The sequence below is a fragment of the Lates calcarifer genome, unplaced genomic scaffold (genome assembly GCF_001640805.2).
Source record: "Lates calcarifer isolate ASB-BC8 unplaced genomic scaffold, TLL_Latcal_v3 _unitig_798_quiver_2688, whole genome shotgun sequence".
In the NCBI taxonomy this organism is placed as follows: Eukaryota; Metazoa; Chordata; class Actinopteri; family Centropomidae; genus Lates; species Lates calcarifer.
Genome location: NW_026118000.1, coordinates 37 through 21,100, shown reverse-complemented (window position 1 = coordinate 21,100; position 21,064 = coordinate 37). Strand labels below are relative to the sequence as shown.

The following is a 21,064-nucleotide window of genomic DNA, read 5'->3' as shown; positions in this document are numbered from 1 at the left end:
TTGACCTTTGTGAACTGCTACAGTGTGAAGGCAGCCACCAAAGTGCAGGACTTCTTTGCTGCAGCCAAGCTTCTAGCACTCGGACTCATCATCATTATTGGCTTTGTCAAGATTGGCCAAGGTATTCTGCACAAGCACAACTACACACACACACACACACACGCACATGTGTATGTATATATGTATGTATGTATAACATACAGTACTATAGAATACAGACATGGGTACAGATGCCAGTAAAGCAACAGCTGGCTTAAAATACATCCAAGAAAACTTACAACAAACGTGCAGTTGTTTACAGAGCTCCCATGTATGTACAGTACACACCCAGGCTCCGTACTTAATGCAGGAAGTATACTATCTGTAAAGGCACAGTTTGTGCCACGTGCCTTGAAACAGGAAGTGGTTAATGTGACTGAAGCAGCTTTGTTCCATTTTGTAATCTTCCCTGTTGATGTGTACTCATCAACCACACTCACTGATGGGGAATCCTCAAATTAGATTATTACATTTTCTCACATACAGAATATCTTTCTGTTGATGTAGGAAGTTCTGTCCATTCATTTTTTTTTGGTTTGTTTGTTCCTGTGCTAATGACATACTGCTCACATATAACAAAATACAATTTCTCCAAAGTCTATGAAAGAAAACAGTCCTTTAATTAAAATAATCAGGAGATTATGTGGAGGCATATTTTTTAATTTGAAGTTATTCCAATTTGTTTTGCACAGTTTTCTGGACCATATCTAATCAAATTTTGGCATTGAGATCATTCTGACCAAAGTTAATCTCAACATAGCCTGTTGTATTTGTTCCATGTGAGCAGTGAATCTGTGGAGGTAGAGTAGCTGGTAGCTTCCTGGAGTCCAGCCGAACCCTCATTAAGGTCACAGGATGTTGTAGCTAGAAATGAGAGGACGGCACAGAGAAAGCAGACAATAACGTTTCAGCAGAACTCAGCTACTTTCATTAGGAAATGTACTCATTAGCTACAAGACATTTGAGCAGAACAAGCAGAACTCATGTCCCATTTTTCTGTGAATGATCAGACCACTGAAATTTTCCTAGAGAAGGTATATTATTTAACATCTTCTTCGTCTTAATACAAACAGGAAGTATGCCTAGGGAATCAAACCCCTGACCCTTAGAGGAAGACTGTCTTAACTAAGACATCGGGGTTCATTGATTTAATGCCATAGAAATTAGACTACTATGGTTTGCAGTCCTGAATATTGAGAGTGGCATAATACATTTCTGCTTCCCTTCCAATGATTTAAAAAACCTCTACCAGGTAACTGTAGGCTTATGCTCCACCTGCTGTCTCTGTGTGTTTGCTGCCAAGCACTGCTGTGCTCCTATGGCTACTTCTCTTCCTGTCTGCGGGGAACCTGTCGACTGCTGTACTCCTCAATGAGACACAGAGGCAACAGGAAATCAGGGGTACACTTGGATTAGCATTTTTCAAAGTAAATCTGTGCTCTGATGGGTGAAAAAAATAGAGGGGAAACCCACTAGAAAGGAAGCCAACAAGCATGTGTGCTGAATGTGAATCAGTCATTGTGAGACCACAGACCACATTTTTATATTGAATGTAATCACAAAGTAAACAGTGTTATGGATTAGTAACAGTAAGCTGACTGCAGGCTCCGTTCTGTCAGATCTTACCCAGTTGCAAAGTAATTTGTAGTATAACACTGGAGTTTAGACTGAGAGGTGGTTGTGGAGAACAGCTGACCACACCAGTAACATGTTTGTCTGTCTGTCTGGAGCCTGAACTCACCCATGACTCCTTACCCTTTGACCTCACATTCAACATTGACCCTGGTGAAATTCAGCTTTGAAATGTTGATGTTTTTTTTTCTTTTTTTTTTGACAGTCTCAGTTTAACTCAAACTGCAACACCAAACATATAGACTTGATGGTATCTATCGGAACTCAAAGCAATTTCCTGAAAACTTCTAAAATTTGATTAAATACATGACTGTAAGCCCAACATTTACCTTGCTGCTGCTGTATTAAATGTGAAGGTATCCTCTTTATATCAAGTTTCTATCATTACAACAGAACCAACCTAGAACCATTTTAGGGGAGCTGTTTCTCCAACATGACATGCCTAAGAGATGTTATACGCACAGCCACTGGCACATGACATTTCTGAATCAACAGCAGTCCAAATCCAACTTCATATTGTGGGTGAAATGACAGACTGTCTGTTTTTGTGGAGGTCATAGATCACAGATCTGAGATCAGCTGACTGGTGGGCAAACAGGACTGGAATTGTTCTGAGCAGAAAGAGATGGAGTGGAGGGAGCAGGTTGTCAGTGTATCTGATGTGAGAGTAGGTGGGGTAGGAAAGTGAGAAACCAGACTAGTTTTGTAACATATGTAGCATTATCCCAGTAAATAAACATTGAAATAAAATATCACTGGAATTGACATTGATAAAGGCAGGCTGATGTTTCTGTAAAGATTGAGTGTGCTCAGGGCATTTCAGCAGGCCCTCTCCTTTCAGAGTTTCAGACAAGTAAGTCAGTTGTAGTTGTTTATCAGGAGTTTGGATCAGCTTTAAAACAAAAAGTTTGTTTCCCTGCCAGAGCAGACCTCAGACTGGCAAACAGATAAAAGAGGCAGGTAACTTTTAGGAAGGGGACACACAATTACCAAGATGTTAGACAAAAAGGCCTGTTAAAGCCAGTGGGTGGGCAGATGGGCATGTGGAGGTAATGATATAAAAAATGTAGACATTAGTACTGGACAGGTTTAGATATATTTGACTAATACTCAGCCTCACTGGCCAATATGCAGCATATTAGTGGCTGTAGAGATAGAGTTACCCACTGTGCTTCTTTTTATTCTTTTTTTATGTCTCTGAAATCTGCAGCATTGTTCCAAATCTGCACCAGCATCAGTGTCCTGTTGTTTTTTCTGTCCTCCCTCTAGTCCAGTGGATCAATTGAATTCCATTGATCTTAAGTAAATAACAAGCATAAGCTCTAACTGGTCCTCTTCTTCATTCTTTAGCCAGAAGCAGCAAGTGCTCCTAGCTTTCATTCTTTTTTTTGGAACTTTTTTATTTAAACATTTTAAAACATTTTATAAAACATTTCCTGACATATGATTTTGAAAATGAGTGATAAGACTGTACAGTAGAGTTCAATAAGAGTAAATAAATAATAAAATGAATATATAAATTAAAAGGGGAGAGAAGGAGGGGGGGAATTAAAATAAGAATAAATAATAAGAGTAGAAATGGATAAAATAAATAAATTAATGAAATAAAAATAAGTAATAAGACACACATACATCAATACATCATCCTACACATTCTTGTATACACATACGTTATAACACATGTATACACATATGTATAATTAGATTAAGGTAAAGAGGTATATTAATGCATGAAAATAATATATTAAAACAAGATAAGTAATAATATAGCGCATACTAGCAGACAAAAATGTACATAGTTATAATATTAACAATAGTAAAAGCACTGACAATGACAGGTAGAAGAGCAAATATCTATAGATGGTAGCTGAGCAAGATTTTCCAAAGAAGAGCCTCCACCAGCACTCCATCACATCGTCCCATCTATTGTACACCCAGGTACCTTGAAATACAAGTCCATCTTTGCATGAAAGTGTCCATTGTGAGCTGCAGACTAGCCGTCATTCACTCCATCATATATACATTTTTCAGTCTCTGGATCCATTGACCTATAGTTGGTGGTTTTACCAGTTCACAGTAATCATTTTTTTGCTACTAGTAAGAGAATCCTCAGTGCATATCATTGGTCTGTATTATATATATCTTTGGGTATGACTCCCAACAAAACAACATTGGTTCCAGAGTAACATCTATCCCCAAAATAGTATCGATTTCCTTTTTAATATCATCCCAGAATCGTTGCAGTACTGGACAGTCCCAGAGGATGTGTGTGGTGTCGCCAAAACTTCAGCATTTTTGCCAACATAGTGCCACGTTAGGGTTTTTCACCTATGAAGAGATAATAAAGGGAGTATTAAAAAAATCTGATCTTTACCTTCCAGTCAAACTCTTTCCACAGTTGACTACTTATTCCCTTATGGCAACCTGCCAATATATCCTTCCAGCTTTCATTCTTGAACTGATGTTAATCCACATACGAGTTGACTGCAAGCAGCCTGTCTAATACCTGTTTAGGTATATAGCTGGAACATGAAGTGTAATTCTGCTCATTTGTAATTCTAGTCCTTTCCTAAGTGCTATTTTACAAGTCAGTCTCTGACTTTGTATCGAGTCTAATGCCCTTCTTAAATGTTTAACACTAGTCTTTTTCATTAAAGAAAGACAAAGCTTCTAATAACTGTTTATCTGAGACGCCTTAGATTATGTAGATTTAGACAAAGACTGGGTGTGTGGATTACATCAACAAACTCACCTGACAAGCTGTTTCCACTGCAACCCCTCTGGGTGCTGCCATCGTCTCTGGCTGCTGTTTGCTAGTTAGTGTGGTAAGTCAGTGATTTATAGGTCTATGTTAGAGTACACATTCATTGTTTAACCTGCCATCTGATCAAAAAGAAAATTAAAAACAGAGGAAGAAAAATAAAATGCAGTGTGTTTCCTGGTCATTGAATTTCTGATTTAAAAAATCATGTGGAGAGGTGTTTTCTGGACTGGGAAAGTTGGGGAATTTGTTCACTGGGTTATGTTCAGCGCTCGATTTTCAGTCTAATTGAGTCATGGCCATTAATAGAAATGATCTGAAATTTAATATCACTGTCATAGAAAGAATCCTCTGAATAATGTACAGCTTAGTATGTGATTTGTATAATTATGTAGAGATTAGGGATGGGCATTTTGATTACTTTTGAAGTTGATTAATCAAGCCAATTTACGTCGATTAATCGATTAGTTGTGACGTCATCGTTAAGACTTGCCCTCCACCCAAACCAAAATAATATGTTGTTGTGTTGAGTCATGTTTTTAGCAGTGTAGTGTACAGATGCACTAACTTTACCTCCCAAGCCTCACTCATCAACAACGCACCTCAGACTAGCGGTGTTGTCTTCAGCAGTGTGTCTCATCTGTTGCTGTGAGTCTGGAGCACAGAACCGGAAATGTTCCGGTCACCGTCCATGTAACGGCACAGTGACATAAAACTGATGTGAGAGCTGATCATGCAGTGGTTGTTATTGCTACTTTGTTGGCTTCCGTTAAGTTCTTTTTTAGAGCTCTAGCTGCCTTGTTGTACTTTGACAGCTCCACTTCTCCGACAACACTAAAAGGAAACATATCATCTGAAAGCATTTAAGTCACCAAAGCAGTTATTTGCTCCTGTCGTTTGCTGTCACAAACAGCCCCTCTCAAATTCCCGTGTCCTTGGTGTGGAGAAACATTGATTTTTTTTTTATATGAAACTGCTTCATTCAGTGTTTCTACCATGAAACGTGAACACTGAAAGAGTCCTAACCTAAAAACAAGCTGAGCATCTCAAAACAGCCTGAGCTAACATTAGCAACAGCCCGTTTAATAGCCCGCTTCTCTTCTTATTGCCGACGTCTGTTCTAGTGTTTTGCTTGCACCACACACAGAGAAGATGCGCACTTGGGCAGAAACAGAAACATGAACATTAATCTCTATGTAAGTAAAACATAAATCTCCTCCCTCCTCCGCACAAATAAAAGTTAGTCAAATAAAAATTAGTCGATTGTTAAAAATATGCATCGACTAGGCTTACTGTTTCAACTAGTCGACTCATCGGTTATTCATGCACATCCCTAGTAGAGATGTACACTAGCTGCCTAGATGTTATGGTGATGTATAAAGATAAACCAAACTGACAACACCAACACTCTGTTCATCCTGACCCATCTTAAACTAGTACATATTTGACACACTACCCATGCTCAGAGCTGGTGTTTTACCTACTGTATTCACCTTGTGGGTGTGTGTGTGTGTGTGTGTATTTTTGCGTGCTCATGGAGCTTTGTGTTCATAAGGTCAGTGTGCTGGTGTCTCAGATTAGAGACCAGTGTAATCTGATTAGCTCTGACACCTGCCTACACACTTTGCAAGTAAAACACTCACAGAGACTGATCTCTGAGCAGCCTAAACTCACATTGATTTACTTTATTTCATCTTGTCATATTCCATCTTTTAGCATCTTATTCTCTATCAAACAGTTTATTTAATACAAAAAAGCAACCCACACATTTACAGTTACACACCAAGATTTTCTGAGCTCATGTAAATGTCAATGGTTGACATCTTGAGTCACACACCAGCACAGCTCTCTCTGAGGTGTTCATGTATAAAAGGTGTGTGTTTGTGCAGTGGGAGGGGTCCAACTCAACCAACTCAGGCATTGTCAATATACTACTTAGCCAACACTGTTTTTTCTACCCCCTTTCTTCCACTGGGAAAAACTCCATTCATCTCAGTTTTAACAGACAGGCCTAATCCATTTAATCCCCTTGAATTACCTGGTCTTCTGTCTCTTTAATTTAAATGTAAACTCAGTCACTGCCAATTATGTGCTTAAATAGCCTAAAATTTTATGTGGGGACTGAGCACATAAAGCATGTTTGAGTAATTGTCATTGTGGAATTCACAAAAAATAAAAACATTACAGGAAATCCAAGAGGAACATTTTAAGTTTTTAGACATTATTTAGAAGAATAATTCAACATTTTGGGAAATACACATATTTCTCTGTCCAAAGCAATACATCCACCAACTTGCTATTTAACACAGTGTGTCTTGTGAGCTCAATTTGTACACAAACAGAAATACAGTAGTTACAACAGGTGTCTTACTCTAAAACCATGCATTGTTTTTTTACATTTGTTCTTTACAAGTGCTAAACTAAGCTAATCTACACCCCCCCGATCTTTCCATACTTAGTCCAGTCTGGATGATACTTTCAAACAGTGGGAACTCTTGGGCCTTACCACGTGCAAAGATTTTCTCATAAATAAGGTTTTTCACAGCTTTACTGAATTGGCAAATAAATTCAAAATTCCTAAATCTAGTTTTTTCAGATATCTTCAGAGTCGTCATTTCATTCTGATGCACATCCCATCTTTTCCTCGATTGTCTGAATCTTCACATTTACAAGATATATTGCAGACCCGCTAACCTTGAGAGGTCAAATTTCTAAAATATACAGTTTAATTATGTCATTCAATAATGTATCTACAGATGGCATCAAAACAAAATGCTGATGATGCAGATGCTGTATGGGACAGAGCTTTGAGCTGGGTGACTGGAACATCAACTTGTGCACGACTGAACTAGACTCAGTTTAAAGTTCTTCACCGTATGCACTATAGTATGGTTAAAATAGCCAAAATATACTGTAATACAAGTGATATGTGTGACCGCTGTAGGCTGGACTGGGCAGACCTATCTCACATGATTTGGTCGTGCTCTAAACTAAGACAGTTCTGGACGTCAGTGTTTGGGATCCTAAATGAAGCCTTTGATTTAGATTGACAACCTAGTCTCATAATAGCCGTATTTGGAGTCCAAGGGAATGGTGACTTTCTAATGCCTAATAGAAAAGAAAATGTAGTTGCTTTTGCAACTTTAAAAGCAAGACGAAGAATGGCATCAGTGTGGCTCTCTGATGATGTTTTTAAAAGTAGAAAAGATTGAATACTCCCTCAGAGGGTCAACCAAGAAATTCTTCAAAATCTGGGACCCTTTACTGACTTACTTTGACAGATTTACTGCACTTCCCTCTCCGTAATTCATTCAACAGTTAAGCACACAAGCACCTTACATGAGTAGAGCCCCCCCCCCCTCTTTTTCTTTTTTATTTTCTTTTAATTTTTTTTTACATTTTTTCTTTTTCATTTTATTTATTTATTTAATTTTCATTTATTCACCCCCCCTTTTCTTGGCAAGAGGGTTTGTTGTAGGTGGGATGGAGGTTATAAGTACAGTGACTTCAGAGAATGTAATACTGTATTGTATATTGCACTTTCTTTAAAACAATAAAAATACATGTAAAAAAAGGTATATGATTTGAATAGGAGGGTATTGTATCAAACCAAGGAAGTGTTAGTAAATAGTCATTGTACTTTTTAATGCAAAAATGCCTAAATCCTTTTAGTTCCTATTATTAAAGCAGGCCTAATTTCAACCCAGTAACCACAGGTAGGAACTCTGGCTGTCTTTCATTCAGTCTTTAGTGGTATGCGTGTACCTTGAGTGTGTGTGTTCTGCAGTGTGCATACATATTTCATCCTGTGTGTGTGTGAGTGTGTGTGTATCTCACTTTCACTGCCTGGCACTGGTATCATGTGACTGGCTGATTACAGCTTGGAGTGTTTCTTGACTAGTGCGGTGGAAGGTAATGGAGGAGTAACAGAGGAAGGAATGAAGCTGTAAAATGCTGAATGAAAAAGTGAAACACAGCAGGAGAAAAGGATGAAAGCTTATTATTTTTGTGTTTGTCTCTTTTTAGAATAGTACTTATCTCATAAAATAAAGGCTGAGCAGGGTTGAAGAAGGAAAGATAAGAGCAGGACTCTGTGATGATTCAGACTCTACCACCATGAATAGCTGTAAAGGTTAGGAACCCATCAGCTGTTACACTGGGTTCAAGCCTCACAGAAGATGTGAGGTGGCCCGAGGGTTTGTAGGCAGGTGCTCCTGAGCAGTAGTTGTGTGTATCTTTGTGTAAAGATGGGCAAGACCTGGGGAGTATGATGGTCACATGAGTTCATTGTGTATGTGTGGCCTCAGCTGGTTTAACAAAACAACAACAAAAAACGCCTTCATTATACAGATGTATATACAGTACAGTATATATACTCATATAGTAAGGTATATTTTGTTTGAATGAAATAAATCATTATGGTTGACGCAGAAACCTCACAATGAATTTGGTTGCAAGAGGATCAGTTAAACAGAAGACCTGACTGATAATATATCAATGTTCAGCAGAGTTTCTTCCAAGAAGAATACTTCTATTAGAGCTGTATGGCTGTATGCCAAACATTTCTTATCGTGAACTATGTAAACACAAACTTAAAACATATCATATTTCTGTAAACTATGTTTTTTGAGAATAGCATGAATTTTATTAAAATCTATGGTTGTGTTTAGGCCAACTGTACTTCTACAATATTTAGAGCCATCTATCTGTGTTTAGAGATGGAAGACATGAGTATAATATCTTGAGCCAAACGGATACTGGATTTTTTTTTTTTTTACGCCAGTACTCCTATAGATGTTTGAGAGTTAAAAAAAGCAGATAACAATATAGGCCAATGTATATTTATTCAATACACAGATCACATAAAACAAACAAACAAAAGCGAGAGAAGAACATAGCATAACACGGGTTCCAATAAAATGTAAGGTGATGCCAGTAATAATAATAAATTAATAAAATAATAATAATAATAATAAAATTGATCATGTAGGAATTGTGACCAGGATATGTTGCACTGAGTGGGGCAATTTGCAGTTGAGAAATTAACAGTGCTGTCTGGTGGACAAACAATACTTGTGACATTGTTCTAAATGACTGCAAACATATTGGCTCCTGTAATTTCTTGTTCTCAATATGCTGTATCTACAATAAGTGAATATCAGCCTATATGGAATTTATTTATTTATAATTTAGCAGTTGGACATTAATACTGTGTCGGTTGTAATGTTGTACTACATATGTCTTGTATTTAGCAGTGGTGGGCTGTCAGGGCCAGCAGGCCTAAACACTGAATCATATTTTTATATATGTTTTTCCCATTTCCCATTAATACTTTATGTATTAAGTTGTTCCTCACAGTCATTTGATTGGGTGGTCAGAGAGCGTACTGGTAAGGGCTAGCAAGCCGCATCTATAGCTACTAGTGCAAGCTAAAACACATTAGTATAGATTTAATAGCTGTTTTTTCTACTCACAATGGCTGAAGGAGGATGAAGAGTTCAATGACTCTGTTGTAGAGGTTATCTGTGCTTCTCAGTTCCTTTTCTATCTATGGAGGCTAATGCTGAAAGTCGGGTCTGCTCAGTTGTATTTCTCAAGTTTTAATTCACTTTAGGGCTGAGAATGTCCTCTTGACAGAAGCAGTTTATTTATATATTTATATTTTTAGTTATTTTGATTTGTCTACAAATAATCAGCAGTTTCAGTGAATAAAATGCATTTTACCTATATTTTATTGTTTACGTCTTTGTCATTTTATTATTAGTTAACATTGATGCTTCTGCTGGAGATGATGTGTGTGGCACAGCTGTGGCTGCAGTGTTTGTAGGCCTAATGAATTGTGTTAATTGGGATTGTATAGCATTGCTTTAGTTATGCCGTTTATTCTGATTACATGACATGCCTGTCTGTGATGCAAAGTTCTGTTATACTGTGTTTCTGTATATTGCTGATGGTTTCTATAACTGTGACATTATAATGATGGTTTTAAGAGGTGGGTTAATTCAGGTAGGACACCAGTGAAGGCCCAGGTGTGAAATGCACAGCCCGCCACTGGTATTTAGAATAATATTTTGCCTTGTAAACCTTTTTACTTGTTGATAGGTTAAGAGTAAACAATTGCACTTTGTAAAAACATTGCCATTGGCTGACACCTGACAACCCACAATAGTCTTATAAAATACCTTTTCATCATTTAAAAAATATTATCTTAAATAATATATTTTTTTAAACATTGGAAAAGCTCATTTGTTTTAACCCACCTGATGGAAACTTTTGGGTGCTGGCATGAGCAGTGGTAGAAGAAGTTTTCAGATTCTTTTTACTTTACTTGTTACTGTTACATAGCAATACCATACTGTAGAAATACTATGTTACAAGTAAGTAAGTCAATTCACAATTTTAAATCACAGAAAGTAAAAAATAGCAACAGTAACAACTTATTCTGCAGCAAAATGACCCCTATCAAAGATATTAACCATATTATGTTAGTCTATCAGATTATCATTACAGATGCCAAGATAAAAATCATTTTTAACTACTGTAGATACTGTTGGCCAGCAACTACAGCTGTCAAAAATGTAGGGGAGTACAGTAAAGTGAAATGTAGTGGAGGAGTAAAATGGAAAATACTGAAGTTACTTAGTTAACTTCTACTACTGGGATGAACATGTTGAAACAACTCTAAGGAACCTCTGGTATAGTTGTATGCTTTGAAACAGTTCCACCAAGACCTAGAGACCCCCAGCATAGATCCCCTGTCAGGCTGGTATGTAGAGCAGTGCTGTCCAGGTGGGGCAGCGGGTTCTCAGGACACTGTTGTCACACGTCTGTCTCTCTGATTGGGTAGAGCATAACGTGAGCTGGTCAGACAAGACAGACAGGGCAGTAATCACGCATTTCCCACACTGCATAGTGGCTTAGGGCTAACCCTCCCAGTACCAACACTGCCTAGGGCTGTTGGTTTAGCAACCGTCGCTGTGTCTGAGAATGTGTGTGCATGTTGTGGGGAGTAGGTCTATCAGGAATGTGGCACAAATCAGCAGAAACCTGGAGGGTCAGACGAGGGGCTGTGAGCAAACGATGTAAATCCTCAAAATGAGCCCCCCCCCACGTTCAACCACCAGTGCCCTACCCTTGAGCAAGGCAATATACCACTGATTTTTCTCTGTCTGTCACTCTTTTTTTGCAGCACTTTCAGAGTCATGCCACAGTCTGGGTCACTTATTGACTGTCCGAGTCTGTCTTAACTCCATTAAATTCTGAAGTCCTTCACTGATCCACATACCGAGACAGATTTAAGCTGACTATTCCCCAACCCCAAAGGCCTTTTGGGGTATGTTAGCATGTGTTGGGTAAATACAGTTCATTGTTTCATTTGTTGTTCCACATCGCAGGATCCCCACAGTGGCACATAAATTTGCCTCCTGAGCATTAATGCAGACAGAGGGATTTTTTTTTGTCTTAAAACCAAGTCTTTCTCCCTTTCTCTCCTTGTCGTCTCCAGGTGACACAGAGGGACTTCTTCCAGAGAATTCCTTCAAGGGGTCCAAATATGAGTTCGGAAACATTGGCCTGGCGCTGTACAGCGGTCTGTTTGCCTACGGTGGTTGGTGAGTTAACACACCAAACAACTTGTGTGATCAGGTTGCATGCCACTGTGCTGCCCATTCAATATCCAATTTCCCATTTAGACTCAGGCAAATGAAAATGTTAATCTGCTGACTTGCCTCATTCTGTAACTTCTTAGTGACCCCTCATGGTGGAAGGATGGAAATAAACATATGTAAACATGGATGATATTCCACCTACTTCCTATTTGCTGGGTGATGAAATGGATTGCAATTAACTTGTGAATTTACTCTCTGGGGATCAGTAATGTCTTTTCTTTTCACTTTAAACATTTGAGAATTGCTTTCTCGGTCTAAATAGAGAAGAAATCTCAAGTTGAAAAGGAGCTCTCACCTTCCTCTCCAAACTTCCACTCTCACAGATTTTAATGATGGGTTTGAGAAATGCACAGTGATACTGCACGTCACTGATAATGTACAGTCTGCCTTGTTTTTTTGTGGTATAATCAGTGACATATTTTTACAGTTAGACAAATACACAACAGTTGTACAATATACATCTGCTTTACTATGTAACTGAACTGTGTTTGATCTGCTCCTTCTGCTTCCAGGAACTACTTGAATTTTGTTACTGAGGAAATGATAGAGCCCTACAAGTGAGTATTAATGACTGACTTGCATCAGTACTTCAAACAGAAGTAGACTTTTTAGAGCAGTGACTGATAATGAATAGTTGTAATCAGCGTTATAACTCAAACTCTATTCCTCAGGAACCTTCCCCGAGCCATCATCATCTCTCTGCCCATTGTGACAGCAGTATATGTCCTGACCAACCTGGCATATTTCACCACACTCTCCCCAGATCAGATGCTCTTCTCAAAGGCTGTGGCTGTGGTGAGTGCTTCAGCTGTTTTCTTTGTATAAAAAATATTTAGTGTTATTTACTCACTTTTTGAGTTGAAAACACACCCCAAAAATCCTAAATGTGTTTTGGTACATCACTGATCAATTGCCTAAATGGTAGCTCTTTGGCTTCCCTCTGGACATACTATGTGTATATTATTCCATAACACTGAGAGTTCGGTCATATCAGCATTTAAATAAGCTATTCAGATGTTTTGCAATCGCTACATTGTGTATGCCAGTGTTAGCATTAACAGCTGTTTACTTACCAGTCTACAAGAAACTGGTGAGTAAATCAGCAACTTCATTCCCTTACTCACCAAGAATTGTCTCCGGCAGTGGAAAACAATGGCAATAGGCTCCTAGTTCTATAATCTCTCCTCAGCTACTCAAGTTTGTATGCTAACCAGCTAGCCCCAGCCCAGCTAGCTCTTTCCAATAGTGGCGCACTGTAGTGTCCAGACTGCCCTGAAGAAATAGCACTGCTCAGAGGGTGTATGCTGACCTCTTGTAATGCAATGTAAATGTAATGATGGCTGAAGCTCGACCATCACCACCACCCACTCTTTGTGCAGCAGCAGAGAAAACGTACAAAATATCTATTAAATTCAGTGCAATTACTACAACTGGGATTCGTTGAGGAGCAAAGTAAATCTGAATGAGTTTTTATTGACTCAACTGAAGTGAAGGTCACTGACCCACAGCAAACTTTAATGTGCAGACCTGAGGGAATGGAGAGCCAGCCAAAATGAAAGAAGCTATTGTAACTTACTACACCATCCACTTTACTGAACATCAACAAAAAGAGGAATGATTTGCAGATTGTTTTGAGAAAAGAATAATTAAAAATAAATTGTTTTAATAAAGTAATATGTTAATAAACTGAACTTAATTCAACCTGTATATGTGGTGTCCTGCAGGATTTTGGTAACTATCACTTGGGTCCAATGGCATGGATCATCCCAGTGTTCGTTGGTCTGTCCTGCTTTGGTTCAGTCAACGGCTCTCTGTTCACATCTTCCAGGTAATATGTACATACAAACACAGCATATGAGAAACATACTTAGAAATACTTGTTGGCTATCTTACCAAGTTTTAGACCTTCTCATGTGTGTTAACGCATTAATTAGAATGATATATCTGTTGGCACTCACCCATGTCTTTCCTTCCCACTCAGGTTATTCTTTGTGGGTTCCCGGGAGGGTCACCTGCCTAGTCTCCTGTCAATGATCCACCCCACTCTGCTGACCCCCACTGCCCTCACTTATATTCACTGTATGTATTCTTATCTTATAACTACTGTACACAATACCACAGGAAGTTGTATTATAGAATAGAATAGAATAGAATAAATCTCTTTCGAGTCTAAACACATAAATGGCTACTTTAAAAACTTGGTGTGTTGTTACTATTGTAAACTAAGAGCACCTTGGCAGAACAAGGAAAGCAATGCCACACACAGAATCAAAGATGGAGACAGTGTTACCTGACATACCTGATATTGTTGATGACAAATAAGTCATCACAGTTTAAATTTGGGGTGTGTTTATATAGCCATGGCTTGATCAGAAATATAACTGGTTGTTTCCTTTCATTGCACAACTAACTGCCTCTCCTCTCACTGTTTCCAGTGTGTGATGACACTGCTCTATGCCTTCTCCAACAACATCTTCTCCGTCATAAACTTCTTCAGTTTCTTCAACTGGCTCTGCATCGCCATGGCAATTGTTGGGATGATGTGGCTCCGTTATAAGAAGCCCGAGTTGGAGCGACCCATCAAGGTTAGAGAAACATAATCCAGCCAGTCAATCAGAATACAAGAGGCTGAAAAATGCCCAGAATTTTCAGGAGAGTATCAGTTCAAACCGATGTCAACCAATATAAAAACTGATCATGGAAGGACATGGACAGAGACGAGCAGACGTTAAAGTTTCACTTGGTCTTTGTTACCACTGACTCCCACACAAGTTAGCTTTGGCAGCAGGAAATGTTTCGTCTTTGTCTCATGCAAACAACAAAGATCCATTCAGTAGAGCTCAGATGAATAGAGACTGATCGCAGATTAAAAGACAGAAGAGAAGCTGTATGCTTGTCAGCTGGTGTTGAGACCTGCTGGTAGTAGTGTGTGCACAAGAGGAAGAGCGTAGTGTCTTCTGACTAGACCACTTGCTGCCTGCCTGGACTCCTGAACACACAGAGGACCATTGTGCCACTGTTGCACTTTGTTGGCATGAGAGGGTGTGAGTTTTTTGTGCGTAATGCTGTGTGTTCATCCCTTATTTGAGCTGAATGGCAGCCCTGATTTTACTCCTCCACCCGCTGGCGTGGCCTAGTGTATTAGACAAGAGGCAGAGTCTGTCAGGGCAGTGGAGTAAAAGAGGAATATAGATCTCTTAGCCCAGTCACGTGTGTGTGTGTGTGTGTGTGTGTGTGTGTGTGTGTGTGTGTGTGTGTGTGTGTGTGTGTGTGTGTGTGTGTGTGTGTGTGTGTGTGTCTGTCTGTCTGTCTGTCTGTCTGTGTGAGAGAGCGGTGGGACAGTAGTGGCACTGTCTCACTGCTGACCTCTATCTCATTCTTTTTACTCTCCCTCTCTATTTCTTTCTGCTTTCTTTGTCTGTCACATTCCTGCTGTTCAACAGATTTAGAGCAAAGTTGCCAGAGAATTGTACCATCATTAAGTTTACTAATTAATGTTTTTTAGTTATGAGATACTGAACATCAGTAACCTGGTGGTTTAATGACACCTTCAGTATTCATCCAGTCTACATGGCCAAAAGTATGTGGATACCTGAACATTGCATAAGTGATCGCTGAACATCTCAACCACTGAAATGAATTTGCTGCAAATAACAGCCTTCACTCTTCTGGGAAGAGTTTCCACCAGAATGCTTAATCTGGCTGCAGGGATTTGCTCCCATTCAGGCACTAGAGAATTAGTGAGGTTGGCTACTAATTTTGGCAAATAAAGTCCGTCTCTTAGTTGGCCAGTTCCAGGTCATCTTAAAGATGCTGAATGGGGTTGTGGTCAGTGCTTTGTGCAGGCCAGTCAAGTTCTTCCACACCAAACTGGGGAAAATTAGTTTTTGTTTTCTTTAACTTTAGGGCCTGGCTTTGTGTGTGGGGACATCGCCAGGATTTCAGAAAGGGGCTTTTAATAAATCTATGGCCACATAGTGCACAAAAGTAAATGGACACAGTGCTTAAAGCAGTTGTAATAAATATTCTTAAAATAATATTTATCAAATGACAATGTGAAACGTTAAACATGAATTACATACTTATTTACATCCTTAAATAGTTTTTTTAAAGAGGCTTGGGTCAGCCTATAGGACTCTCTGTGGTGCTCCATGGAAAATAAAACTGTGCTCCAAAGGAGAAGAAGACAGAACATTAGGACATTCATTTCAGTAATGATGCTAATTTATTTAGAGAGGGAAATAAATGTACAGTTGATATGATGGACAGCTGCAACTTTAAAAACAACACCCTCTTTGTGATTTTATGGAGGGTTATGTGTCAGGACGTCACTGTCCTTAGCCAAGAAATAGTCAGTGTTATCTGTCCTCTCATTTAACCTTTGGCAAGAACGTGATAAAGTTTATTTTCCAAAATGTTGAACTGTTCTTTTAAGTGAGGGGAGCTGTGGAAGTCCATTATCAATCTTTTAGATTTTCTTTGAAGACCCTTGTGTCTTCTGCCTGCAGGTGAATATTCTGCTGCCAGTGAGTTTTGTGCTGGCCTGCCTCTTCCTCATCATCGTCTCCTTCTGGAAAACTCCAAAGGAGTGTGCCATCGGCTTTGGCATCATCGGTACCGGGAGTGCCTGTCTACTTCTTGGGCGTGTGGTGGAAGACCAAACCCAAGTGGCTGCTGAATGGAATCTGTGAGTATAACATTAATTTCTTGACATTTTTGAGTCGCTGGAACAGTAATTTCACCAGACATCGTGGATAAATGTCACTTGTGTGTGTTCTGCAGTTTCGACCACAGCCTTCTGTCAGAAGATGATGGGAGGTGGTGCCTCAGCAGTGTTAAAAGTTCAGTCAGTGGCCAATCAGATTGCACCAACAAGGATTTCTGGGCTCTGACATCACAGCTGATGAAGCTTGACCTCTGTTGGCCCTTTCATCCCAGTCTCTCCCTCTCTTTATCTCTCTTTCTCACACACACCCTGTCTGCAGGGTTCTGATAAGGACCTAATGAGAACAGACACATGCAGGTGTTTTAAGCTTCTGTGTCTTTGTGGTTTTCAACTAATTTTCTTTTGCTTCTTATGTTACTGACATATTTGGGTTGTTATGTTTAGTATGGACTGTTTTTAGTCACTAACTATCCCTGTAGGCTGGAATGCATTGTTGTTGTTTTTTACAATGCATTTGAAAGAATAGTTTTTATTTTACTGTTATTTTTGTGAATAAGTTCCTCTTTCCTCATTCTCGGGAAAAGCTAGCTGTGGCATGTGTGGCAAATGATGAACTGTTGGCAATGACAGTGGTTGTTGCTTGTGATGGCATTCACCTGCAAACAGCTGTAAAGAGTGCTCTCTTAAGTCTAAGACAAGCAACAAGGAGCTTTTTTAAAATCCTGAAAGCATCCACTTTTAATCTCCTGGACCCAAGTTTTGCTTTCAAGTAGAAGTTGAAATTGTTGCTTAGCAAGATTAGTGTTCTCAGATATTCATGAAGCTTTTCCTTGGAAACATTTGGTCCTGCAGTCATTACAATTCTGTAGTACTTTTAGTAAAAAATCTTGTGTTAGTCAATACATTGCACTCCCCTAACATGAAATTCTGTTTTCTTGACATGGAGTACTACTCAGCCAACCCAACTTCGTGTAGGGGTGTGTTTCTGAATCACTGGAGGACCCATTTAAGCTCACTGCTCACTTGTCTTGTTCTACTGAAAATGTTTAAACTCTGAATCCCTTGGAGCTTAGTTAAAGTTTTCCGTTAAGTTATGTTTTTGCTCACAGCGCACTTGCCTTACAGACTGGCCGTGGTGTTAAACATGAGCATACTATGAGCAGCCTACTGATGTCACCTCACAGGATTTCGGGGTATTGGAGTTTAATTGCTCTTGAATTTGCATTGGATTTTTAAATCATCATGTAATCATATTTACAGAGGGCATATACCTGTTTGGACAAGTTGTATTATGAAAAGTGGGTCAAAATTGACCTTTTTTTCTCCTGCTGTTGACTGTTGGGTCACTGATCTCACTGTTAGGGATCAATACCTCAGTGTACTGAGCCCAGCTCCCAGAGCACTATCAACACTCCATCACACAGAGTATTCAAGAGACAATGTTTCAGATCACATACTGTAATAAAGCCATGTAACTGTAAACACACCATGTCAGGTTAGAGCAGACTGATAGAAAGAAACATGATGCTCTTCTTTTTTTTTTTCTTTAGATTTTTGGATGTGTGTGTGTCTGTGGATATTTGAATGAATGTTTGTTTGTGTGTATGTGTGTGTGTGGTTGTTGAGGTGGGAGGGGGTTCCCACATTGGGGGTTCAGTCAGTTTCTTATGTTATCCTCTTGGACACAGAGATGAACCATAACTTCCTCTGAACTAACAAGCAGTTGTGACATTTACATGTAAACGTTTCACTGTTCAACACATAGATGTTCTGTTACATTCTCTGTTACAGTTTGATGTGTGCGTGTGTGTTAGGGATCCTTAATGTGGAGGAGGTGGGAGGGGAACAAGCAGCAAGACAACCACATTCTTCAGTGGATGGAGAGAAATGTTGGAGGAAATAGGAAAGAGGGGATTTGTTTTTCATTTGTTTTTCTTTTTTGGGGTGGTGGGGTTGTTGAAGTACAGAAGGAGCACATTTTCAGATCACAATATGTGACAGTTACAAAAAAAGTTAGTGCTATATTATTAACGTCGAACCTCCTCCTGCAGCGGACCAAAAGTACAGTACATGGCAGCATTGTTTCCGTAAAGACAGTCCCTCAATAGAGGTGTACGGCTGTTACCATGGAGACAGGATGCAGGAGGGGTTAATGTGTATGTTTTAGAGGTAGAACCTTTCTAACACTCCAGCCATCGCACGAAGCTGATGGGAAACTAACCTGAATAGGATTGTAGAAAGTTTATTTATTTATTTTTTAGGAAACTTTGTTGTTTATTGTTTAGTCCCTCTAATTTGTTTACAGGGCATTTTTTGAAAAGTGCTTTACAAATAAATCTTGAGTTTTTTTGATTCTTGTGTTCTGTTATGATTTTGGTCATTTTTGCCTCATCTGTTCCCACAGTCTCCTATTTTATATCTCATTGTAAAAAGTATAATGAATATTGGATGTAGATTTGTCAGGTATATCCATGTTCTGCTGTTCGCTTACATTAACAGCTTTAGAAACTAATAAAACTATATTAATGTTTTGTTTTTCAACTTGTTGCACTGCCCCCAAGTGACCATAAGAATTAATGCATGTTTGAAGAGATGAAAGTTTCCAACTAGGCTTTGTGTGTACAAAAAATATAATTAGCACTGTTATGTACAGTAAGACTTATTGAAATAAGAACTACACTGAATGCAACAAATGTTATGGACATCTTAGTGTCGAGTTGCAACTTTTTAGAGTTTACTTCTTATTGTTTTCAGAGCAACTCCAACTCATTTATTGATGGAATCAAATTAATAAACAAAATTATTAAAGACTGAAACTCTAGATCCACCTCACGAGTGGACTATATACCTCAAGTGATGATTTTAGACTAAAAATCCCATATGTAGTGGGACCTCTGCATGATTTATTCTTATATATCAAATCACCACTGGATAGGCATGAACAAGACAGACAAGACAGACCCTGCACAACACAGCTGTATAAAAACAGTGGCATCTTTATTTCAGAACAGTCTCATCAAGTCATTAAAAATGATATCAAAAACTGTGCCAGGAAAAGGGAGTAGAAATGTTATTGTTTTAGTAACTCTCTTTGTATTGGAATTTCCTCTTAAGCGATGCCAAAAATAATATACTGCACTAAAACATTAACTAGAGAGATGTCATCAGTTTGTCATCACGCCAAAACCTTAAGAACCAGACTTCTGCCAAACATCTGTCAGGTGTTTACTTACAGTAGACTACTTGTTTCATATTCTCCTTCACTTATCAGTCCATCACTGATTAACATTATCACACCTGGTTATCACACGTATTTTCCTAATTACAATCTAGATGTTTGTATTTTCCTCCCTGATTTCCATCACCCTGAATGAACTGATGCAAGAATATGGACACTGATGTGAGTAGACGAGTGAGTGATCTCTGTTGCTGCTGTTGTACTGCTTACTATGTGGTAGTAAGCACCAGATTCAGCATTTAAGTTTTTTTTTCTTCTCCTTTCCTTCTGCCCCTCTAGTGAAAATTCATTCTTATTCATTCATACTGCTTACAGAATTGTGTTTTTTTTATTATTAATTTTATGATCAAAAATAAGACTTTCCAAACTACACATTACTATGATAATCTGCTTTGTGCCTGTACAGGTGTTGCTGTACCTCTGTTAAACTGCCTCTGAACTCCTCAAGTTTGGAAAGTTATTTTGGTCAATTATTTAATGGCCTTACTCTGCCCTCACATGCTCTTCTCACACTCATAGTGTTCTGGATAGAAAAGTTCAATGCTCAGGAACTTTAGCATCCATCAAAAAGTTACAGGCTTTTGAAAATTCCTGTGTCCCACTTCTGTTCCCACTTGTAGGCAACTGAACAGAAGTGGCTCAGGAGGTAGAGCAGTTGCCCACCAATCGGAAGATCAGTGGTTCGATTCCCGGCTCCTCAGTCCGCATGTCGAAGTATCCTTGGGCAAGATACTGAACCTTATATAACCTTATATAACCTTGTATGTCATCGGTGTGTGAATGTGAATTAGAAAGCATTTGTGTAGTGTAGTCAAGTGCTGTATGAATGTGTGTGAATGGGGTGAATGTGATCTGTAGTGTGAAGCGCTTTGAGTGGTCGAAAAGACTAGAAAAGTGCTATATAAGTACAGTCCATTTACCATGTGCAATGCCTATACTTGTCAAACTCCTTGTGCTTGAGACCTTTACTGTGTAGCCACTGTAGCAGTGATGTTCTTCTGCTTTGTTGCTTCTCTGAGAAGTATATGTACAATGGTTACTTTACCCTTTATTGGAAAGTA

The 21,064-nt window shown here is 38.9% G+C and overlaps 1 protein-coding gene across 1 annotated transcript; it reads left to right on the top strand.

Annotated features, from left to right (window-relative positions):
• Nucleotides 1-6: 6 nt before the first annotated feature.
• Nucleotides 7-17,083, top strand: LOC108879932 (large neutral amino acids transporter small subunit 1-like; the record flags this gene model as incomplete). Its single annotated transcript, XM_018671383.2, is given in 12 exon segments — nucleotides 7-121; nucleotides 11,937-12,042; nucleotides 12,612-12,656; nucleotides 12,771-12,894; nucleotides 13,824-13,927; nucleotides 14,081-14,153; nucleotides 14,155-14,178; nucleotides 14,535-14,684; nucleotides 16,608-16,718; nucleotides 16,720-16,786; nucleotides 16,882-16,913; nucleotides 16,915-17,083. Coding segments are annotated over 12 exon segments (975 nt in total), but the record flags the coding sequence as incomplete, so codon positions are not given.
• Between the last annotated feature and the right edge of the window lie 3,981 nt (nucleotides 17,084-21,064).